Source organism: Oncorhynchus nerka, linkage group LG20 (genome assembly GCF_034236695.1).
Source record: "Oncorhynchus nerka isolate Pitt River linkage group LG20, Oner_Uvic_2.0, whole genome shotgun sequence".
In the NCBI taxonomy this organism is placed as follows: domain Eukaryota; kingdom Metazoa; phylum Chordata; class Actinopteri; order Salmoniformes; family Salmonidae; genus Oncorhynchus; species Oncorhynchus nerka.
The window spans coordinates 92,392,124-92,413,980 of NC_088415.1; the positions used below are offsets into that span (position 1 = coordinate 92,392,124).

Below are 21,857 nucleotides of genomic sequence, written 5' to 3' on the forward strand. Positions count from 1 at the left end.
AAAAGAGCTTCTGTACTTCAGATGAAGATTTTCTACTTCATCGAGTCGAAATCACAACACATGCTGCTCACCCCGGAGCTTGGCCCTAATCCCCCGAGACTGGGAAAGGGAAAAGGTGACGTTCGGGTACCCTGACGAAACTACGTCGGTGAATCCGTCTCTACCAACCGTTCTATTGGCGAATGTGTAATCACTGGACGAGCAAACTGGACGAGCTCCGTTCGAGACTATCCTATCAACGGAACCTGATGAACTGTAATATTCTATGTTTCTCGGAGTCGCGGCTGAACAAGGACTTGGGAAATTGTATGTCTTGCTGGTTTTTCAATCTGTCGGCAGGACAGAACGGCAGCATCGGGGAAGCTTGAATGGGGGAGATGTATCTTTTTTGTTGTTGTTGCAACACGATCTCTGATATTAAGGAAATCTCGAGGTTCGGCTCACCTGTGTTAGAAAACCTCATGATAAGCCTTAGACCGTAGTATTTACCAAGATATATCTTTCATAGCTGTCTATTTACCCCCACAAACCGATGCTGGCACTAAGACCCCACTCAACGAGCTGCCATAAGCAAACAATGCTCATCCGGAAGCGGTGCTCCTAGTGGCCGGAGATTTTAATGCAGGACAAAAAATGAAATCTGTTTTACCTCAGTTCTACCATCATGTCACTCTAGGTGATCTTTACTCCACGCAAAGCTCTACCTCGCCCTCCAGTTGTCAAATCTGACCATAACTACAAACAAATACTCAAACAGGAAGTACCAGTGATGTGGTGAATACGGAAGTGGTCAGATGATGCATAAACTACAGGACTGTTTAGCACAGACTGGAATATGTTACGTGATTAATTCTGATGGCATTGAGGAGTACACCACCTCAGTCACCGGCTTCATCAATAAGTGCATCGATGACGTCGTCCCCACAGTGACCGTACGTACATATCCCAACCAGAAGCCATGGATTCCAGGTAACATCAGCACTGAGCTAAAGGGTCAGTCAAGTTGTCACTTTCAAAGAGCGGGGCACTAATCTGGACGCTGATAAGAAAACCCACTACGCACTATGACGAACCATCAAACAGAAAAAGCATCAATACAGGACTAAGATTGAATCCTACTACACCGGCTCTGACACTCGTCGCATGTGGCAGGGCTTGCAAACTATCACAGGCTACAAAGGGAAACCCAGCCACGAGCTTCCCGGTGACGCAAGCCAACCAGGTGAGCTAAATGCCTTCTAAGCTTGCTTCAAGGCAAGCAACACTGAACCATGTATGAGAGTACCAGCTGTTCCGGACAACTATGTGATCACACTCCCCATAGTTGATGTGAGTAAGACCTTTAAACAGGTAAACATTCACACAGAAACAGATGGATTACCAGGAAATTGAGATCCGGTGCATCCTGTTTCCATTGACCATCCTTGAGATGTTTCTACAACTTGATTGGACATGATTTGCAAAATAAAAAACCAAGCCATGAGGACATGAGGTCAAAGGAATTATCCGTAGAGCTCTGAGACAGGATTGTGTCGAGGCAATGATCTGGGGAAGGGTACCAAAAAAATTCTGCAGCAATGAAGGTTCCCAATAACACAGTGGCCTCCATAATTCTTAAATGGAAGAAGTTTGGAACTACCAAGAAAAGACCTAGAGATGACCGCCCGGCCAAACTGAGCAATCGGGGGAGAAGGGACTTGGTCAGGGAGCTGACCAAGAACCCAATGGTCACTCTGACAGAGCTCCAGTTCCTCTGCGAAGATGGGAGAACCTTCCAGAAGGACAAACATCTCTGCAGCACTCCACCAATCAGGCCTTTATGGTAGAGTGGCCAGACAGAAGCCACTCCGCAGTAAAAGACACATGACAGCCCGCTAGGATTTTGCCAAGAGGCACCTAAAGGACTCTCAGACCATGAGAAAGAAGATTATCTGGTCTAATGAAACCATTATTAAACTATTTGGCCTGAATGTCAAACGTCACATCTGGAGGAAACCTGGCACCATCCTTACAGTGAAGCAAGGTGGTGGCAGCATCATGCTGTGGGGATGCTTTTCAGTGATAGGGACTGGGAGACTAGTCAGGATCGAGGGAAAGATGAACGGAGCAAAGAACAGAGAGATCCTTGATGAAAACCTGCTTCAGAGCGCTCAGGACCTTAGACTGGGGTGAAGATTCACCTTCCAACAGGACAAAGGAACCTACGCACACAGCCAAGACAACGCAGGAGTGGCTTCGGGACAAGTCTCTGAATTTTCTTGAGTGGCCCAGCCAGAGCCTGGACTTGAACCCGATCAAACATCTCTGGAGAGACCTGAAAATAACTGATTAGCAACACTCCCCATCCAACCTGACAGAGCTTGAGAGGGTCTTTATTAATGTAATTATTTATATGGGACAATTCACATGAATCAATATTACAATTATCATCCACGTAAATGTGCTGGGGTATGTAAAAAAATGAATATGCATACGTAGACCCAGGGCAGTTAAGGACAATTATACAATACAAATACCCACTAAAACAATACAAAACACCAATACATTACATCCAATAATATATCGTTTATAATTCTAACGACAACAACATCATCAACTGTCGTCTTACATATGAGGAACCACAGATAACACAGATTTGGATTTGATTTTAGCCATGTTTTTAATTTAAATTTATGTAAATGTGCAATAATCAGTGCAGTTACTCAAGTCCATGGGCACTGCATTCCATTATATTGAATCTCTGACAGAGAAGGCCGATGACCGATTTTACTGTGTGGAAAAGGGACTGCGCAATCCCCTCTAGTTACTACCCTTGTTATCCCGGAAGTGCTTTCCTTGAGCATGATATGCCGGCATAGAGGTGGAAGGGCAAGACCCAGGGTTTGCATCTACATGCTTAAAGCTATCCAGACTGAATAAATTATGTTTGTGAATGATGTGATTCAATTGGTTTCAGAATAGTAGCTCCTGGTTTGTGACCAGCTTGTGAGACAATATCTCAGATGTGAGAAGATCACAGCATTGCAGGAGGCAGGGCCCCCTGAGGAAGGAAAGGTCTTATCAACCTAAAGTTGGATAATCCAAACTTGACCAAACTTGACCATGTTTAACCACCTTCTTCACATGTTTACACCAAGAAGTTAGACACAACTTTCAGATTCTAGGCACGACTCCAACACCATCATTAAATTTAGCTGACGATACGACGGTGCTAGTCCTGAACACCGACGATGAAGAGACAGCCTATAGGGAGGAGGTCAGACATCTGGCTAGTTTGGTGGCAGGTCAACAACCTCTTCCTCAATGTCAGCAGAACAATGGAGCTTATCGTGGACTACGGGAAACCGAGGGCCGAGCACGCACCCATTCACATCTACGGGCTGTAGTGGAGTGGGTAGAGAGCTTCAAGTTCCATGGTGTCCACATCACTAAGGATCTTTCATGGTCCACACCTTCTAACACAGTCGTGAAGAGGGCATGACAACGCCTCTTCCCCCCTCAGGAGGATGAAAAGTTTTGACACGGGTCCTCAGATCCTCAAAGTTCTACAGCTGCACCATAGAGAGCATCCTGACTGGCTGCAGCACCGCCTGGTATGGCAGCTGCTTGACATCCGACTGCAAGGCACTACAGAGTACATCACTGTGGCCCGAGTTCCCTGCCTTAGAGGAGAGAGAAGGAAAGAGACTTGAGGAGACTAAGTCTGTACAGACTCACAACATGAGAGACGCAACAGGGGAGAAGGGATTTACCAAGCACACACACACACACACTCTCTCACACACACACACACACACACACACACACACACACACACACACACACAGAGGACTAAGCGTTGTGGGTGTACTGATCATAAAACTGTCATCACCCAGCTGCTACTGCTGTGCTTATGTGTGTGTGTGTGTGTGTGTGTGTGTGTGTGTGTGTGTGTGTGTGTGTGTGTGTGTGTGTGCGTGTGCGTGCGTGTATGTGAGTATGTGTGTGTGTGTGTGTGTGCGTGCGTGTGTGTGCGTGCGTGTATGTGTGTGTGTGTGTGTGTGTGTGTGTGTGTGTGTCCTCCAGGTAATACCTAGTAACTCTGCAGGGATTTGCTTCCTCTAATTAATTTGTCAGAAGTACATTACTTCCAGTTGGCGAGTTGATTAAAAAACAATATTAATTTGAATTAACTAGATTCATAATTTAATTCCTATCTATTTGTAATTATTGCTCAGTGAAGTTTTACATCTGGGATGGCTTGGATGGCTGCCTGGTGATTGGTTGTAACACATACGAACAGGCCTTATGGTGTGACAGGGTAGAACCTGATTGGCTGTAACACATACGAACAGGCCTTATGGTGTGACAAGGTAGAACCTGATTGGCTGTAACACATACGAACAGGCCTTATGGTGTGACAAGGTAGAACCTGATTGGCTGTAACACATACGAACAGGCCTTATGGTGTGACAGGGTGGTACCTGGTGATTGGTTGTAACACATACGAACAGGCCTTATGGTGTGACAAGGTAGAACCTGATTGGCTGTAACACATACGAACAGGCCTTATGGTGTGACAGGGTAGAACCTGATTGGCTGTAACACATACGAACAGGCCTTATGGTGTGACAAGGTAGAACCTGATTGGCTGTAACACATACGAACAGGCCTTATGGTGTGACAAGGTAGAACCTGATTGGTTGTAACACATACGAACAGGCCTTATGGTGTGACAAGGTAGAACCTGATTGGTTGTAACACATACGAACAGGCCTCATGGTGTGACAAGGTAGAACCTGATTGGCTGATTTATGGTGTGACAAGGTAGAACCTGATTGGTTGTAACACATACGAACAGGCCTTATGGTGTGACAAGGTAGAACCTGATTGGCTGTAACACATACGAACAGGCCTTATGGTGTGACAGGGTGGTACCTGGTGATTGGTTGTAACACATACGAACAGGCCTTATGGTGTGACAAGGTAGAACCTGATTGGCTGTAACACATACGAACAGGCCTCATGGTGTGACAAGGTAGAACCTGGTGATTGGTTGTAACACATACGAACAGGCTTTATGGTGTGACAGGGTAGAACCTGGTGATTGGTTGCGACACACAGACACTTTCGGCACACCAACGACGCTACGCTCTCAGGAGGCCGAAAAGGTTTGAAATGGGTCCTCAGATGTTCAAAAAGTTATACAGCTGCACCGTCGAGAGCATCTTGACTGGTTGCATCACCGCCTGCTATGGCGACTGCTCGGCATCCGACGGCAAGGCGCCACAGAAGGTAGTACGTACGGCCCAGTACATCACTGGGGACAAGCTTCCTGCCATCCAAGACCTCTATACCAGGCGGTGTCAGAGGAAGGCCCTAAACATTGTCAGAATCCAGCCACACAAGTCATAGAATGTTCTCTCTGCTTCCGCACGGCAAGAAGTACCAATGTAGCAAGTCTGGAACGAACAGGACCCTGAACAGCTTCTACCCCCCCAGCCATAAGACTGTTAAATAGTTAGTTAATGAACCAAATAACTATAACTAGTTAGGTACAGTTTAGTTAGTTAATTAACCAAATAACTATAACTAGTTAGGTACAGTTTAGTTAGTTAATGAACCAAATAACTATAACTAGTTAGGTACAGTTTAGTTAGTTAATTAACCAAATAACTATAACTAGTTAGGTACAGTTTAGTTAGTTAATTAACCAAATAACTATAACTAGTTAGTTACAGTTTAGTTAGTTAATTAACCAAATAACTATAACTAGTTAGGTACAGTTTAGTTAGTTAATTAACCAAATAACTATAACTAGTTAGGTACAGTTTTTTTTCACAATCGTTAGGACCCATTTCTCAATTACTTAGGTCACTTTTTTTCAAAACTCTTCACACAATTCTCCTACCCAACTTTCAGCTCGACACGGGCAGTTAATTTCACATCCCGAATGCACTAAAACTACCAATCCACTTCAAACATGTCTCAAATCCACCCATTATGCCACAACACTAGCAAAGGTTGTCACCCAACAAGCACACTTTACCTAAAAAAAAAACACTAACAACAGGTTAGCATTACACAGTGTTTTCAATGGTCAAATGTCTTTACAAAACAGGAATGACACCTCTCTACTGATTAGAACACACTGCAGTTTATGTAACAGGAATGACACCTCTCTACTGATTAGAACACACTGCAGTTTATGTAACAGGAATGACACCTCTCTACTGATTAGAACACACTGCAGTTTATGTAACAGGAATGACACCTCTCTACTGATTAGAACACACTGCAGTTTATGTAACAGGAATGACACCTCTCTACTGATTAGAACACACTGCAGTTTATGTAACAGGAATGACACCTCTCTACTGATTAGAACACACTGCAGTTTATGTAACAGGAATGACACCTCTCTACTGATTAGAACACACTGCAGTTTATGTAACAGGAATGACACCTCTCTACTGATTAGAACACACTGCAGTTTATGAATGACATCTCTCTACTGATTAGAATACACTGCAGTTTATGTAACAGGAATGACACCTCTCTACTGATTAGAACACACTGCAGTTTATGTAACAGGAATGACACCTCTCTACTGATTAGAACACACTGCAGTTTATGTAACAGGAATGACACCTCTCTACTGATTAGAATACACTGCAGTTTATGTAACAGGAATGACACCTCTCTACTGATTAGAACACACTGCAGTTTATGTAACAGGAATGACACCTCTCTACTGATTAGAATACACTGCAGTTTATGTAACAGGAATGACACCTCTCTACTGATTAGAACACACTGCAGTTTATGTAACAGGAATGACACCTCTCTACTGATTAGAACACACTGCAGTTTATGTAACAGGAATGACACCTCTCTACTGATTAGAACACACTGCAGTTTATGTAACAGGAATGACACCTCTCTACTGATTAGAATACACTGCAGTTTATGTAACAGGAATGACACCTCTCTACTGATTAGAACACACTGCAGTTTATGTAACAGGAATGACACCTCTCTACTGATTAGAATGACACTGCAGTTTATGTAACAGGAATGACTCTACTGATTAGAACACACTGCAGTTTATGTAACAGGAATGACACCTCTCTACTGATTAGAATACACACTGCAGTTTATGATTAGAACACACTGCAGGAATGACACCTCTCTACTGATTAGAACACACTGCAGTTTATGTAACAGGAATGACACCTCTCTACTGATTAGAATACACTGCAGTTTATGTAACAGGAATGACTCAGACATGATGCAATATGCTTCAATATGCTTCAATACGTTTTATGGCATTGAATGATTCCAAAATACAATAATTTGCATATGCAACCATCTACCGATACAGATACAGTAGCAATGCTAGTCAACCCTGTATTCTGCATTTGACCACAGGTTCACATCACATCTTATGTCATCTTGGGCAATACACCTACAGTAGGAAAGAATCTTTTGGCATGCCTGGTCCATACCTGGCAATCTTCTGCAGATATGTCCAGGCCTCCAGCATTCATTGCATCCAGGAGGGACATTTGATCATGTGGATGGTGGCTATAAACCTTCCATCTCCGTGAGGAAAATAGTTCCTCTATGGGGTTGAGGAACGGAGAGTAAGGTGAGAGGAAAATAATTCCTCTATGGGGTTGAGGAACGGAGAGTAAGGTGAGAGGAAAATAGTTCCTCTATGGGGTTGAGGAACGGAGAGTAAGGTGAGAGGAACATAGTTCCTCTATGGGGTTGAGGAACGGAGAGTAAGGTGAGAGGAACATAGTTCCTCTATGGGGTTGAGGAACGGAGAGTAAGGTGAGAGGAACATAGTTCCTCTATGGGGTTGAGGAACGGAGAGTAAGGAAGGAGGAAGATAATTCCTCTATGGGGTTGAGGAACGGAGAGTAAGGAAGGAGGAAGATAATTCCTCTATGGGGTTGAGGAACGGAGAGTAAGGTGGGAGGAACATAATTCCTCTATGGGGTTGAGGAACGGAGAGTAAGGTGGGAGGAACATAATTCCTCTATGGGGTTGAGGAACGGAGAGTAAGGTGAGAGGAAAAGTGACACCATCCTGGGATGGGCTGTACCACTCTGTGACTGCAGGAGTGGTGAAACGCCACATTGTCCCATACAATTACAAACGATTCACCTTAATGCGAACCTCTCCTCACCTGGCACAACCCTTCCATAGAGGTCATCCAGGAATGTAATGAGACGCTCGGTGTTGTATGGCCCAAGTTGTGATTTGTGTAAGAGCCATCTAACAGAGGATATTGCTGCACACATTGTGATGTTGGCACCCCTCTGGCCCGGGACATCCACTGTGGCTCGTTCCCCAATCACATTCCTTTCCTCTCGCCGCCGTGTTTTGGCCAAGTTGAAACCAGCCTCATCCACAAAGATGAATACGTGGGGTGTTTGCCTGGCTTCAGTCTCCATGACTCTCTAAAATAAATCCACATGGCAACATAAGAGTTAGGCTATTAAGGTAGTTTACGTTATACCTCAAAACATGCCATCGTGTGCCTCTGCCCTGTTTGGTATTGTACAAAACCTGTTCTGGATTTTATAGTCATCTTACCTGGACCTATTGGTTCCTGAGTTGCTTGACTCGTTCAGAGTTTCTCTCAAAGGGGACAGCTGCTTCATCATGACTTGATGTTGTTTCAGGACTCTAGAAATAGTTGTTATGCTTACATTGGGAATATTTCCAAATGTAATGTTGTCTGCCAACACTCTGTCCTCAATCTCTTTGAGTTGTATGCCATTGTTTCTGATGACCATATCAACGGTGACAGTTTCCTGCACAGCAGTGAAAATCCTACTTCTTCTCCTAATCCTTCTTCTTCTTGTACTTCTTCTTCTCTTCTACTTCTTTACTTCTTCTTCTTCTCTTTTCGACCTCTCTGTGGCCCGTGGGAGGGAACCGTTGGGTCCTGAGCAGAACTACAAAAACAATTACGCACAAGTGGGTTTGGAGGCTCTGCTCAATTTACTTCTGCCAATTTACTTCTGCCGTTCAGTCAGATGCCCGTGCAGAATGTACAGGTTGTTTTGGCCGGAAATGTCTCACAATATATGTTATAATAGTTGCAGATTTGTCTGCACCACTCTCAGACCAGTCTCTCTCATTGATAGACCATGATTTATCACAAGAGCAATTATAGTAGCGCTAAACTCAATCTGAGACTACAGCTCTTGATCTTCCTCTCAGTCTTCTTCCACCACACATACACACTCCTCTTCCTCTTCCTCTCCCAGCCACTCTTCTTCCTCTGTCAGCCACAATAATTGTAAAGTAGGTGGATCAGTGCTATAGGAGGAGCTATAGGATAACGGGCTCACTGTAATGGCTGGAATGGAATCAATGGAACGGAGTCAAACGTGTTTTCTGTACGTTTGATACCATTTCAGATATTACAATGCGCCCGTCCTACTACAACTCCTCCCACCAGCCTCCTCTGTTAGGCGTTTGGCTTAGCGGGCTAATGAGCTCTTCTGGCAAGCAGGAGATCTGGGTTCCGAACCCTGCTGTACAGCTATGTTCCCTTTATATCTGATGTCTCTCTCTCTCTCTCTCTCTCTCCTCTCTCTCTCTCTCTCTCTCTCTCTCTCTTTCTCTCTCTCTCTCTCTCTCTCTCTCTCTCTCTCTCTCTCTCTCTCTCCTCCACCTCCCTCCCCTTCTCTGTCTCTCTCTCTCTCTCCACCTCCCTCCCCTTCTCTGTCTCTGTCTCTCTCTCTCTCTCTCCTCCTCCTCCCCTTCTCTCTCTCTGTCTCTCTCCACCTCCCTCCCCTTCTCTGTCTCTGTCTCTCTCTCTCCACCTCCCTCCCCTTCTCTGTCTCTGTCTCTCTCTCTCTCCCCTCTCTCTCCACCTCTCTCCCCTTCTCTCTCTCCCCTTCTCTCTCTCTCTCTCTCCCTCCCTCCCCACCAGGTCCGATGCAAGAGACGGTGTTTGACTTCTGGAGGATGGTGTGGCAGGAGAACACGGCTGCTATCGTCATGGTCACCAACCTGGTGGAAGTTGGCAGGGTGAGTACACTACTGACTGTCTAAAAGTACAGCCTATTCCCTTCTCTAATACATTACTTAGAGTGCTAGGTCAGTAGGGACGTCTAAGCCCTATGTGTCTGTGACCTACAGTAGGACACGTCTAAGCCCTATGTGTCTCTAACCTACAGTAGGACACGTCTAAGCCCTATGTGTCTCTGACCTACAGTAGGACACGTCTACGCCCTATGTGACTCTGACCTACAGTAGGACACGTCTAAGCCCTATGTGTCTCTGACCTACAGTAGGACACGTCTACGCCCTATGTGTCTCTGACCTACAGTAGGACACGTCTAAGCCCTATGTGTCTCTGACCTACAGTAGGACACGTCTACGCCCTATGTGTCTCTGACCTACAGTAGGACACGTCTAAGCCCTATGTGTCTCTGACCTACAGTAGGACACGTCTACGCCCTATGTGTCTCTGACCTACAGTAGGACACGTCTACGCCCTATGTGTCTCTGACCTACAGTAGGACAGGTCTAAGCCCTATGTGTCTCTGACCTACAGTAGGACACGTCTACGCCCTATGTGTCTCTGACCTACAGCAGGACACGTCTAAGCCCTATGTGTCTCTGACCTACAGTAGGACACGTCTAAGCCCTATGTGTCTCTGACCTACAGTAGGACACGTCTAAGCCCTATGTGTCTCTGACCTACAGTAGGACACGTCTAAGCCCTATGTGTCTCTGACCTACAGTAGGACACGTCTAAGCCCTATGTGTCTCTGACCTACAGTAGGACACGTCTAAGCCCTATGTGTCTCTGACCTACAGTAGGACACGTCTAAGCCCTATGTGTCTCTGACCTACAGTAGGACACGTCTAAGCCCTATGTGTCTCTGACCTACAGTAGGACACGTCTACGCCCTATGTGTCTCTGACCTACACTGTGTGAGGAATAGGGTCTGTGTCTCTAACCTACAGTAGGACACTGTGTGAGGAATGGGGTCTGTGTCTCTAACCTACAGTAGGACACTGTGTGAGGAATAGGGTCTGTGTCTCTAACCTACAGTAGGACACTGTGTGAGGAATGGGGTCTGTGTCTCTAACCTACAGTAGGACACTGTGTGAGGAATGGGTTCTGTGTCTCTAACCTACAGTAGGACACTGTGTGAGGAATGGGGTCTGTGTCTCTGACCTACAGCAGGACACTGTGTGAGGAATGGGGTCGGTGTCTCTGACCTACAGTAGGACACTGTGTGAGGAATAGGGTCTGTGTCTCTAACCTACAGTAGGACACTGTGTGAGGAATGGGGTCTGTGTCTCTGACCTACAGCAGGACACTGTGTGAGGAATAGGGTCTGTGTCTCTAACCTACAGTAGGACACTGTGTGAGGAATAGGGTCTGTGTCTCTGACCTACAGCTGGACACTGTGTGAGGAATGGGGTCTGTGTCTCTAACCTACAGTAGGACACTGTGTAAGGAATGGGGTCTGTGTCTCTAACCTACAGTAGGACACTGTGTGAGGAATAGGGTCTGTGTCTCTGACCTACAGTAGGACACTGTGTGAGGAATGGGGTCTGTGTCTCTAACCTACAGTAGGACACTGTGTGAGGAATGGGGTCTGTGTCTCTAACCTACAGTAGGACACTGTGTGAGGAATGGGGTCCGTGTCTCTGACCTACAGCAGGACACTGTGTGAGGAATGGGGTCTGTGTCTCTGACCTACAGCAGGACACTGTGTGATGGTTTTCTTTGAGACAAGGCCTGTATGTATCAGGCTCTACTGTACCATAGTGGAGTTGGTTAAGTTGCTGCTGGACTTAGTGAGCTGTGTCAGGTTAGCTGTTCTCTCTCTCTCTCTCCCCTCTCTACACTCTCTATCGCTCTCTATCGCTCTCTGTCTCTGTCTCTCCCCCCTCTACACTCTTTCTCTCTTTCCATCTCTACACTCTCTGTCCCCCCCCTCCCTTTCCATCTCTACACTCTCTATCCCCCCACCCTATCCCTGCTCCCGCGATATCCCTTTCCCCTCTTTCTCCCTCTCCCTTCCTCCCCCTCTCTCCAGATCATTGTGAAGTGAGAGGAAGCTGATTGATGGTGTTCATTATAGTGGAGGAGTTGAGACGACTGACTGATTGACTGGCTGACTACTTTTACTGTTGACTGCATCTGTAGTAAGAGAGTAAGAGAGAGATACTACACCACCAGACAGACAGACAGACAGACAGACAGACAGACAGACAGACAGACAGACAGACAGACAGACAGACAGACAGACAGACAGACAGACAGACAGACAGACAGACAGATTGATGTTCATCAGAGTAGAAGCTATCTCTCCTGGATGTCCTTACAGTAGATAGGAGTGGTGTAACTTGTTATTGAGTGGCTCGTTTGAGTTCCAGGGTACACACTAAATAATTAGAGACGATGGATCTCATTTACCATCTCAAGTACACACACAGAGAATGGCGTCGCAGGGGATGCCGTTTTACCAGCTCCTATCCAATTCTATTTTGTGGGGGGTTTTTTCTCACTTTGTGTGTAACTTATTCAGTACATAATGTTGCTGCTACCATCTCTTACAACCGAAAGGGAGCTTCTGGATATCAGAACAGCGATAACTCCCCTCGAACTGGACGAAGGGTTTAACTTTAACGAGTCTGACGCAAAGGATTTACTTCAGACACCAGACAAGGCCCACATCCCCGTCATTCACATGAAGAAAATAAGGAAATACGGGCGGAGATCAGGGTGCCTGTCGGTGAGTGAGTAACCTGCCGCTACCATCCGTTATATTAGGCAACGTGTAATCACTGGAAAATAAACTGGACGAGCTCCGTTCGAGACTATCCTATCAACGGTACATTAAAAACTGTAATATCTTGTGTTTCATTGGATCTTAACGACGACACAGAAAATATACAGTTGGCTGGGTTTTCCATGCATCGGCAGAACAGAACAGAAGTCCGGTAAGATGTGGGGTGGGGGTGTGTGTCTATTTGTCAATAACAGATGGTACGCGATGTCTAATATTAATTAAGAAGTCTCTAGGTTTTGCTCGCCTGAGGTAGAGTACAGTTGAAATCCAAAGTTTACATACACCATAGCCAAGTACATTTAAACTCAGTTTTTCACAATTCCTGACATTTAATCCTAGTAAAAATTCCCTGTCTTGGGTCTGTTAGGATCACCACTTTATTTTAAGAATGTGAAATGTCAGAATAATAGAAGAGAGAAATATTTATTTCAGATTTTATTTATTTTATTTATTTTAATCACATTCCCAGTGGGTCAGAAGTTTACATACACTCAATTAGTATTTGGTAGCATTGCCTTTAAATTGTTTAACTTGGGTCAAACATTTCAAGTTTCCTACAATAAGTTGTGTGAATTTTGAATTTTGAATTTCTCCTTGACAGAACTGGTGTAACTGAGTCAGGTTTGTAGGCCTCCCTGCTCACAAAAAAAAACGTTTTCAGTGCTGCCCACAAAAATGTTCTATAGGTTTGAGGTCAGGGCTTTGTGGTGGCCACTCCAATACCTTGACTTTGTTGTCCTTAAGCCATTTTGCCACAACTTTGGAAGTATGCTTGGGGTGATTGTCCATTTGAAAGACCCATTTGCAACCAAGCTTTAACTTCCTGACTGATGTCTTGAGATGTTGCTTCAATATATCCACATAATTTTCCATCCTCATGATGTCAACTATTTTGTGAAGTGCACCAGTCCCTCCTGCAGCAAAGCACCCCCACAATGTGATGCTGCCACCCCGTTCTTCACTGTTGGGATGTTGTTCTTCGGCTTGCAAGTCTCCCCCTTTTTCCTCCAAACATAACGATGGTCACAAACAGTTCTATTTTTGTTTCATCAGACCAGAGGACATTTCTCCAAAAAGTACAAATCTTTGTCCCCGTGTGCAGTTGCAAACCGTAGTCTGGCATTTTATGGCATTTTATGGCGGTTTTGGAGCAGTGGCTTCTTCCTTGCTGAGCAGCCCTTCAGGTTATGTCGATATAGAACTCATTTTACTGTGGATATAGATACTTTGTACCTGTTTCCTCCAGCATCTTCACAGCATCTTCACAAGGACCTTTGCTGTTGTTTTGGGATTGATTTGCACTTTTCGCACCAATGTACGTTCATCTCTAGGAGACAGAATGCGTCTCTTTCCTGAGCGGTATGGAGGCTACGTGGTCCCATGGTGTTTATACATGGGTACTATTGTTTGTACGGATGAACGTGGTACCTTCAGGCATTTGGAAATTGCTCCCAAGGATGAACCAGACTTGTGGAGGTCTACAATATTTTTGATTTCTTTTGATTTTCCCATGATGTCAAGCAAAGAGCCACTGAGTTTGAAGGTAGGCCTTGAAATACATCCACAGGTACACCTTCAATTGACTCAAATTATGTCAATTAGCCCATCAGAAGCTTCTAAAACCATGACATTATTGTTCTGGAATTTTCCAAGCTGTTTAAAGGCACAGTCAACTTAGTGTATGTAAACTTCTGACCCACTGGAATTGTAATACAGTGAATTATAAGTGAAATAATCTGTCTGTAAACAATTGTTGGAAAAATTATGTCCTAACTGACTATAGTTTGTTAATTAACAAGAAGTTTGTTGAGTGGTTGAAAAATTAGTTTTAATGACTCCAACCTAAGTGTATTTAAACTTCTGACTTCAATTGTATGTACAATCATACAATCTACCAATGTCTAATATTAAAGAAGTCTCGAGGTATTGCTCGCCTGAGGTAGAGTACCTCATGATAAGCTGTAGACCACACTATCTAGTTTTAATCTATATTTTTCATAGCCATCTATTTACCACCACAAACTGATCCTGGCACCAAGACCTCACTCATCAAGCTTTATGAGTCCATAAGCAAACAACAAAATGCTCATCCAGAAGCGGCGCTCCTAGTGGCCAGGGACTTTAATGCAGGTAAACTTAAATCAGTTTACTATTATGTCACAGAGGAGCCAGAGGGGAAAAAACTATAGACCACCTTAACTCCACACACAGAGATGCGTACAAAGCTCTCCCTCGCCCACCCTCAAATCTGACCATAACTCTATTCTCCTGATTCCTGTTTACAAGAAAAAACTCAAGTACCTCTCAATACGGAAGGGGTCAGATGATGTAGATGCTACGCTACAGGACTGTTCTGCTAGCACAGACTGAAATATGTTCCGGAATTCTTCCGATGGCATGGAGGAGGACACCACCTCTGTCACCGGCTTCATCGATAAGTGCATCAATGAGGTCGTCCCCACGGTGACCGTATGTACATATCCCAACCAAAAGCAACATCCACACCGAGCTAAAGGCTAGACCTGGCGTTTTCAAGGAGCGGGACACTAATCCGGATGCTTATAAGAAATCCCGACGGCTCAAACCATCAAACAGGCAAAGCGTCAATACAGCACTAAGATTGAATTCCACTACATTACTACACCAGCTCTAACCCTGGTTGGATGTGGCAGGGTTAACAATCTATTACGGATTACAAACAATACTGAAGCATGCATGAGAGCACCAGCTGTTCAAAGGGAAACCCAACCGCGAGCTGCCCAGTAAAGAGAGCCTACCAGACGGGCTACACCAGCTCTGACACCAGCTCTGACGCTGGTTGGATGTTTACAAACTATTACGGACTACAAAGGGAAACCCAGCTGAGAGCCTACCAGACGGGCTAAATACCTTTTAATACCTTCAAGACAAGCAATACTGAAGCATGCATGAGAGCTCCAGCTGTTCCAGACGACTGTGTTACGCTCTGTAACTGATGTGAGCAAGAACTTTAAACAGGTCAACATTCACAAGGCCGCGGGGCCAGACGGATTACACAGGACGTGTACTCAGAGCATGCACGGACCAACTGGCAAGTGTCTTCACTGCCATTTTCAACCTCTCCCAAGAAAAGCGAAGGTAACCTGCGTAAATGACTACCGCTCCGTAGCACTCACGTTGGTGCTTTGAAAGGTTGGTCATGGCTCATGTCAACACTATCATCCCAGAAAACCTAGACCTACTCCAATTCAAATACCTCCACAACAGATCCACAGATGACACCATCTCAATCGCACTCCACGCTGCCCTTTCCAACCTGGACAAAAGGAACACCTACGTGAGAATGCCGTTCATTGACTACAGCTCAGCGTTCAACACCATAGTGTTCACAAAGCTCATCACTACTAACCTAAGGACCCTGGCACTAAACACCTCTCTCTGCAACTGGATCCTGGACTTCCTGACGGGCCACCCCCAGGTGGTAAAGGTAGGCAACAACACATCTCCCTGACGCCCCTCAGGGGTGTGTGCTCAGTCCCCTCCTGTACTCCCTGTTCACCCACAACTGCGTGGCCAAGTACAACTCCAACACCATCATTAAGTTTGATGACGACAACAGTGGTAGGCCTGATCAACGACGAGACAGTCTATATGGAGGAGGTCAGAGACCTGGCAGGACAATAACCTCTCCCTCAACGTGAACAAGACAAAGGAGATGTTTGTGGACGATAGGAAAAGAAGGACCAAGCACCCCCCATTCACATCGGCGGGGCTGTAGTGGAGTGGTTCGAGAGTTTCAAGTTCCTTGGTGTCCATCACCAACAAACTATCCTGGACAAACACACCAAGAAAGCCATGAAGAGGGCACGACAACACATTTTCCCCCTCAAGAGACTGAAAAGATTTCTCAAAAAGTTATACGACTGCACCATCAAGAGCATCCTGACAGTTGCTCAGCATCTGACCGTAAGGCGCTACAGAGGGTAGTGCGTACAGACCAGTACATCACTGGGAACAAGCTTCCTGCCACCCAGGACCTACATACTAAGCATTGTCAGATGGAGGCCTAAGAATTTGTCAGAGACTCCAGCCACCCTAGTCATAGACTGTTCTCTCTGCTACTGCATGGAAAGTGGTACCAGAGCGCCAAGTCTAGGTCCAAGAGGCTTCTTAACAGACTCTAACCCCAAGCCATAAGACTCCTGAACATCTAATCCCAATCAAATAGCTTCCCAGACTATTTGTATCCCCCCCCTCTTCTATGCTCTCTGTTATTATGTATGCATAGTCACTTTAATAACTCTACCTACATGTACATATTACCTCAACTAACCGGTGCCCCCGCACATTGTCCCTGTAGCGGTAAGGTCTACACCTGTTGTATTCAGCATTTCACTGTGAGGTCTACTACACCTGTTGTATTCAGCATTTCACTGTGAGGTCTACTACACCTGTTGTATTCAGCATTTCACTGTAAGTGGTAGCGGAGCAAGAGGCTCCTAAATAGCTTCTACCCCCAAGATATAAGACTCCTGAACAGCTAATCAAATGGCTACCTATTTGGTCCAAAACGCTCCTTAACAACTTCCAACTCCAATCCATCAGACTGCTGAACAATTAATCAAATGTCCACGCGGATCTTTTTTACACTGCTGCTATTCGCTGTTTAATATCTATGCATAGTCACTTTACCCCAACCTACATATACAAACTACCTCAACTCACCTGCACATTGACTCGGTACCAGTACCCATGTTTATAATCTCATTATTGTTATTTTAAATGTTTTTATTTTAGTTTGTTTAGTTTCATTATATTTTCTTAAAACTGCATTGTTGGTTAAGGGCAGTAAGCATTTCATGCATGGCGCCATGGTGACATAAAATTTGATTTGATTTGACACACACATATTAAACACACACACACACACATGCATATTAAACACTATAAACACACACACACACACACACATGCATATTAAACACTATAAACACACACACACACACATGTATATTATACACTATAAACACTATAAACACACACACACACACACACACATATTAAACACTATAAACACACACACACACACACACACACATATTAAACACTATAAACACACACACACACACACACATATTAAACACTATAAACACACACACACACACACACATGCATAAACACTATAAACACACACACACACACATATTAAACACTATAAACACACACACACACATATTAAACACTATAAACACACACACTGTCACGTCCTGACCTTAGTTCCTTTTTTATGTCTCTGTTTTGGTTTGGTCGGGGCGTGAGTTGGGGTGGGCATTCTATGTTTTGTAGTCTAGGTTTTGTATTTCTATGTGTTTGACCTGGTACGGCCTCCAATCAGAGGCAGCTGGCAATCGTTGTCTCTGATTGAGAACCATACTTAGGTAGCCGGTGTTTGTGGGTAGTTGTTTTCTGTCTCTGTGTCTGCACCAGACAGAACTGGTTCGTGTTGGTCTATTTTTGTTATTTTGTCTTAGTGTTCTGAGTTAAAATAAATATGAACATGGACACTTACCACACTGCGTTTTGGTACGATCCTTCCTACTCCTCCTCAGACGAAGAGGATAGCCGTTACACATACGCATATTAAACACTCTAAACACACCCACACACATTAAACACACCCACACACATTAAACACACACACACACATTAAACACACACACACACATTAAACACACCCACACACTCTAAACACACACACATTAAACACACCCACACACATTAAACACACCCACACACTCTAAACACACACACATTAAACACACCCACACACTCTAAACACACCCACACACATTAAACACACCCACACACTCTAAACACACCCACACACTCTAAACACACCCACACACATTAAACACACCCACACACTCTAAACACACCCACACTCTAAACACATTAAACACACACACCCACACACATTAAACACACCCACACACAGTACTCTGTTACCCTGTTACCCTACCTCTGTTACCCTGTTACCATGTTACCCTACCTCTGTTACCATGTTACCCTACCTCTGGTACTCTGTTACCATGTTACCCTACCTCTGGTACCCTGTTACCCTACCTCTGGTACTCTGTTACCATGTTACCCTACCTCTGGTACTCTGTTACCCTATTACACTACCTCTGTTACCATGTTACACTACCTCTGGTACCCTGTTACACTACCTCTGGTACTCTGTTACCATGTTACACTACCTCTGGTACCCTGTTACACTACCTCTGGTACCCTGTTACACTACCTCTGGTACCCTGTTACCCTGTTACACTACCTCTGGTACCCTGTTACCATGTTACACTACCTCTGGTACCCTGTTACCATGTTACCCTACCTCTCGTACCCTGTTACCCTGTTACCCTGTTACCATGTTACCCTGTTACCCTGTTACCATGTTACCCTGTTACCCTGTTACCCTGTTACCCTGTTACCATGTTACCCTGTTACCATGTTACCCTGTTACCCTACCTCTGGTACCCTGTTACCATGTTACCCTGTTACCATGTTACCCTGTTACCATGTTACCCTGTTACCCTACCTCTGGTACCCTGTTACCATGTTACCCTGTTACCATGTTACCATGTTACCCTGTTACCCTGTTACCCTGTTACCCTACCTCTGGTACCCTGTTACCATATTACCCTGTTACCATGTTACACTACCTCTGGTACCCTGTTACCATGTTACCCTACCTCTCGTACCCTGTTACCATGTTACCCTACCTCTGGTACCCTGTTACCATGTTACCCTGTTACCCTACCTCTCGTACCCTGTTACCATGTTACCCTACCTCTCGTACCCTGTTACCCTGTTACCCTACCTCTGGTACCCTGTTACCATGTTACACTACCTCTGGTACCCTGTTACCCTACCTCTGTTACCATGTTACCCTACCTCTGGTACTCTGTTACCATGTTACACTACCTCTGGTACCCTGTTACCATGTTACCCTACCTCTGTTACCATGTTACCCTACCTCTGGTACTCTGTTACCATGTTACCCTACCTCTGGTACCCTGTTACCATATTACCCTACCTCTGGTACTCTGTTACCCTGTTACCCTACCTCTGTTACCATGTTACCCTACCTCTGGTACTCTGTTACCATGTTACACTACCTCTGGTACCCTGTTACCATGTTACCCTACCTCTGTTACCATGTTACCCTACCTCTGTTACCATGTTACCCTACCTCTGTTACCATGTTACCCTACCTCTGGTACCCTCTGTTGTTACCACCTTGGTTACCCTGTTACCTCTACCCTGTTACCCTACTCTGGTACCCTGTTACCATGTTACCCTACCTCTGTTACCATGTTACCCTACCTCTGGTACCCTGTTACCCTGTTACCCTACCTCTGGTACCCTGTTACCCTATTACACTACCCTCCTCTTCTCATCCCCATCCCTTCCCTCCTATCGTTCCTCTCTTCACCTCCGGGCCTCTCATTTGTCTCTCCACTCTTCTTCTCTCTCCTGCCTATTCCTCTTCTCACCACCATCCCTTCCCTTCCCTCCTCTCATCTGTCTCTCCTCTCCCCTGCCCACTCCTCCTCTTCTCATCCCCCTCTCATCTTCTCTCCCCCTTCCCTCCTCTCATCTTCTCTCCCCCTGCCCTCCTCTCATCTGTCTCTCCTCTCCTCTCTACTGCCCACTCTTCCTCTCCTCTCCTCTCCTCTCCTCTCCTCCTCTCCTCTCTCCCTCTCCTCCTCTCCTCTCCTCTCCTGTCCTCTACCCACTCCTCCTCTTCTCATCTCCTCTCCTCCTTCTCTCCTCTCCTCCCCTCTCCTCTCCCCTGCCCACTCCTCCTCTTCTCATCCCCCTCTCATCTCCTCTCCCCCTTCCCTCCTCTCATCTCTCTCCACTCTTCTCCTCTTTCCTGCCCACTCCTCTTTTCCTCCCCTCTCCTCCCCTCATCTTCTCCACACCTGTTTAGATGTAGTTCTATCCTCAACAGCCTCTGATAGGCCTTCTGTTATATGATCCTTGTCCAATGGTGTTGCAACACAGTTGGTCATGGCCCCGGTGGGGACATGAAATCACCCCAACCCATCTGCTCTGTTACTGCTGCTCTGTGTGTGTGTGTGTGTGTGTGTGTGTGTGTGTGTGTGTGTGTGTGTGTGTGTGTGTGTGTGTGTGTGTGTGTGTGTGTGTGTGTGTGTTTGCTCTGAACGCCACTGCTCTACTGATGAACTCTGAGAGTTCCTTGCACACAGTTTCAGTTTCAACCCCTCCCCCACACACACACACACACACACACACACACAAATATACTCTAATCTCCCTTGATTAGACTGGAGGAGCATAAGCATACATTATGAGAGGGTTGGTTAGTGATGTGTCCCATCATGATGTATGAGAGGGTTGGTTAGTGATGTGTCCCATCATGATGTATGAGAGGAGAGGGTTGGTTAGTGATGTGTCCCATCATGATGTATGAGAGGGTTGGTTAGTGATGTGTCCCATCATGATGTATGAGAGGAGAGGGTTGGTTAGTGATGTGTCCCATCATGATGTATGAGAGGGTTGGTTAGTGATGTGTCCCATCATGATGTATGAGAGGAGAGGGTTGGTTAGTGATGTGACCCATCATGATGTATGAGAGGGTTGGTTAGTGATGTGTCCCATCATGATGTATGAGAGGGTTGGTTAGTGATGTGACCCATAATGATGTATGAGAGGGTTGGTTAGTGATGTGTCCCATCATGATGTATGAGAGGAGAGGGTTGGTTAGTGATGTGTCCCATCATGATGTATGAGAGGGTTGGTTAGTGATGTGTCCCATCATGATGTATGAGAGGAGAGGGTTGGTTAGTGATGTGTCCCATCATGATGTATGAGAGGGTTGGTTAGTGATGTGTCCCATCATGATGTATGAGAGGGTTGGTTAGTGATGTGTCCCATCATGATGTATGAGAGGAGAGGGTTGGTTAGTGATGTGTCCCATCATGATGTATGAGAGGGTTGGTTAGTGATGTGTCCCATCATGATGTATGAGAG

General features: G+C 45.4%; 1 protein-coding gene across 1 annotated transcript in view; it reads left to right on the forward strand.

The window, feature by feature from the left end:
* Positions 1 to 21,857, forward strand: part of LOC115127078 (receptor-type tyrosine-protein phosphatase mu-like) — a 531,907-nt gene that overhangs the window by 441,038 nt on the left and 69,012 nt on the right. Inside the window, exon 26 of the mRNA XM_065006102.1 lies at positions 9,938 to 10,035. Within this exon, the coding sequence (XP_064862174.1) occupies positions 9,938 to 10,035 (98 nt within the window). The remainder of the gene's footprint in view (positions 1 to 9,937; positions 10,036 to 21,857) is intronic.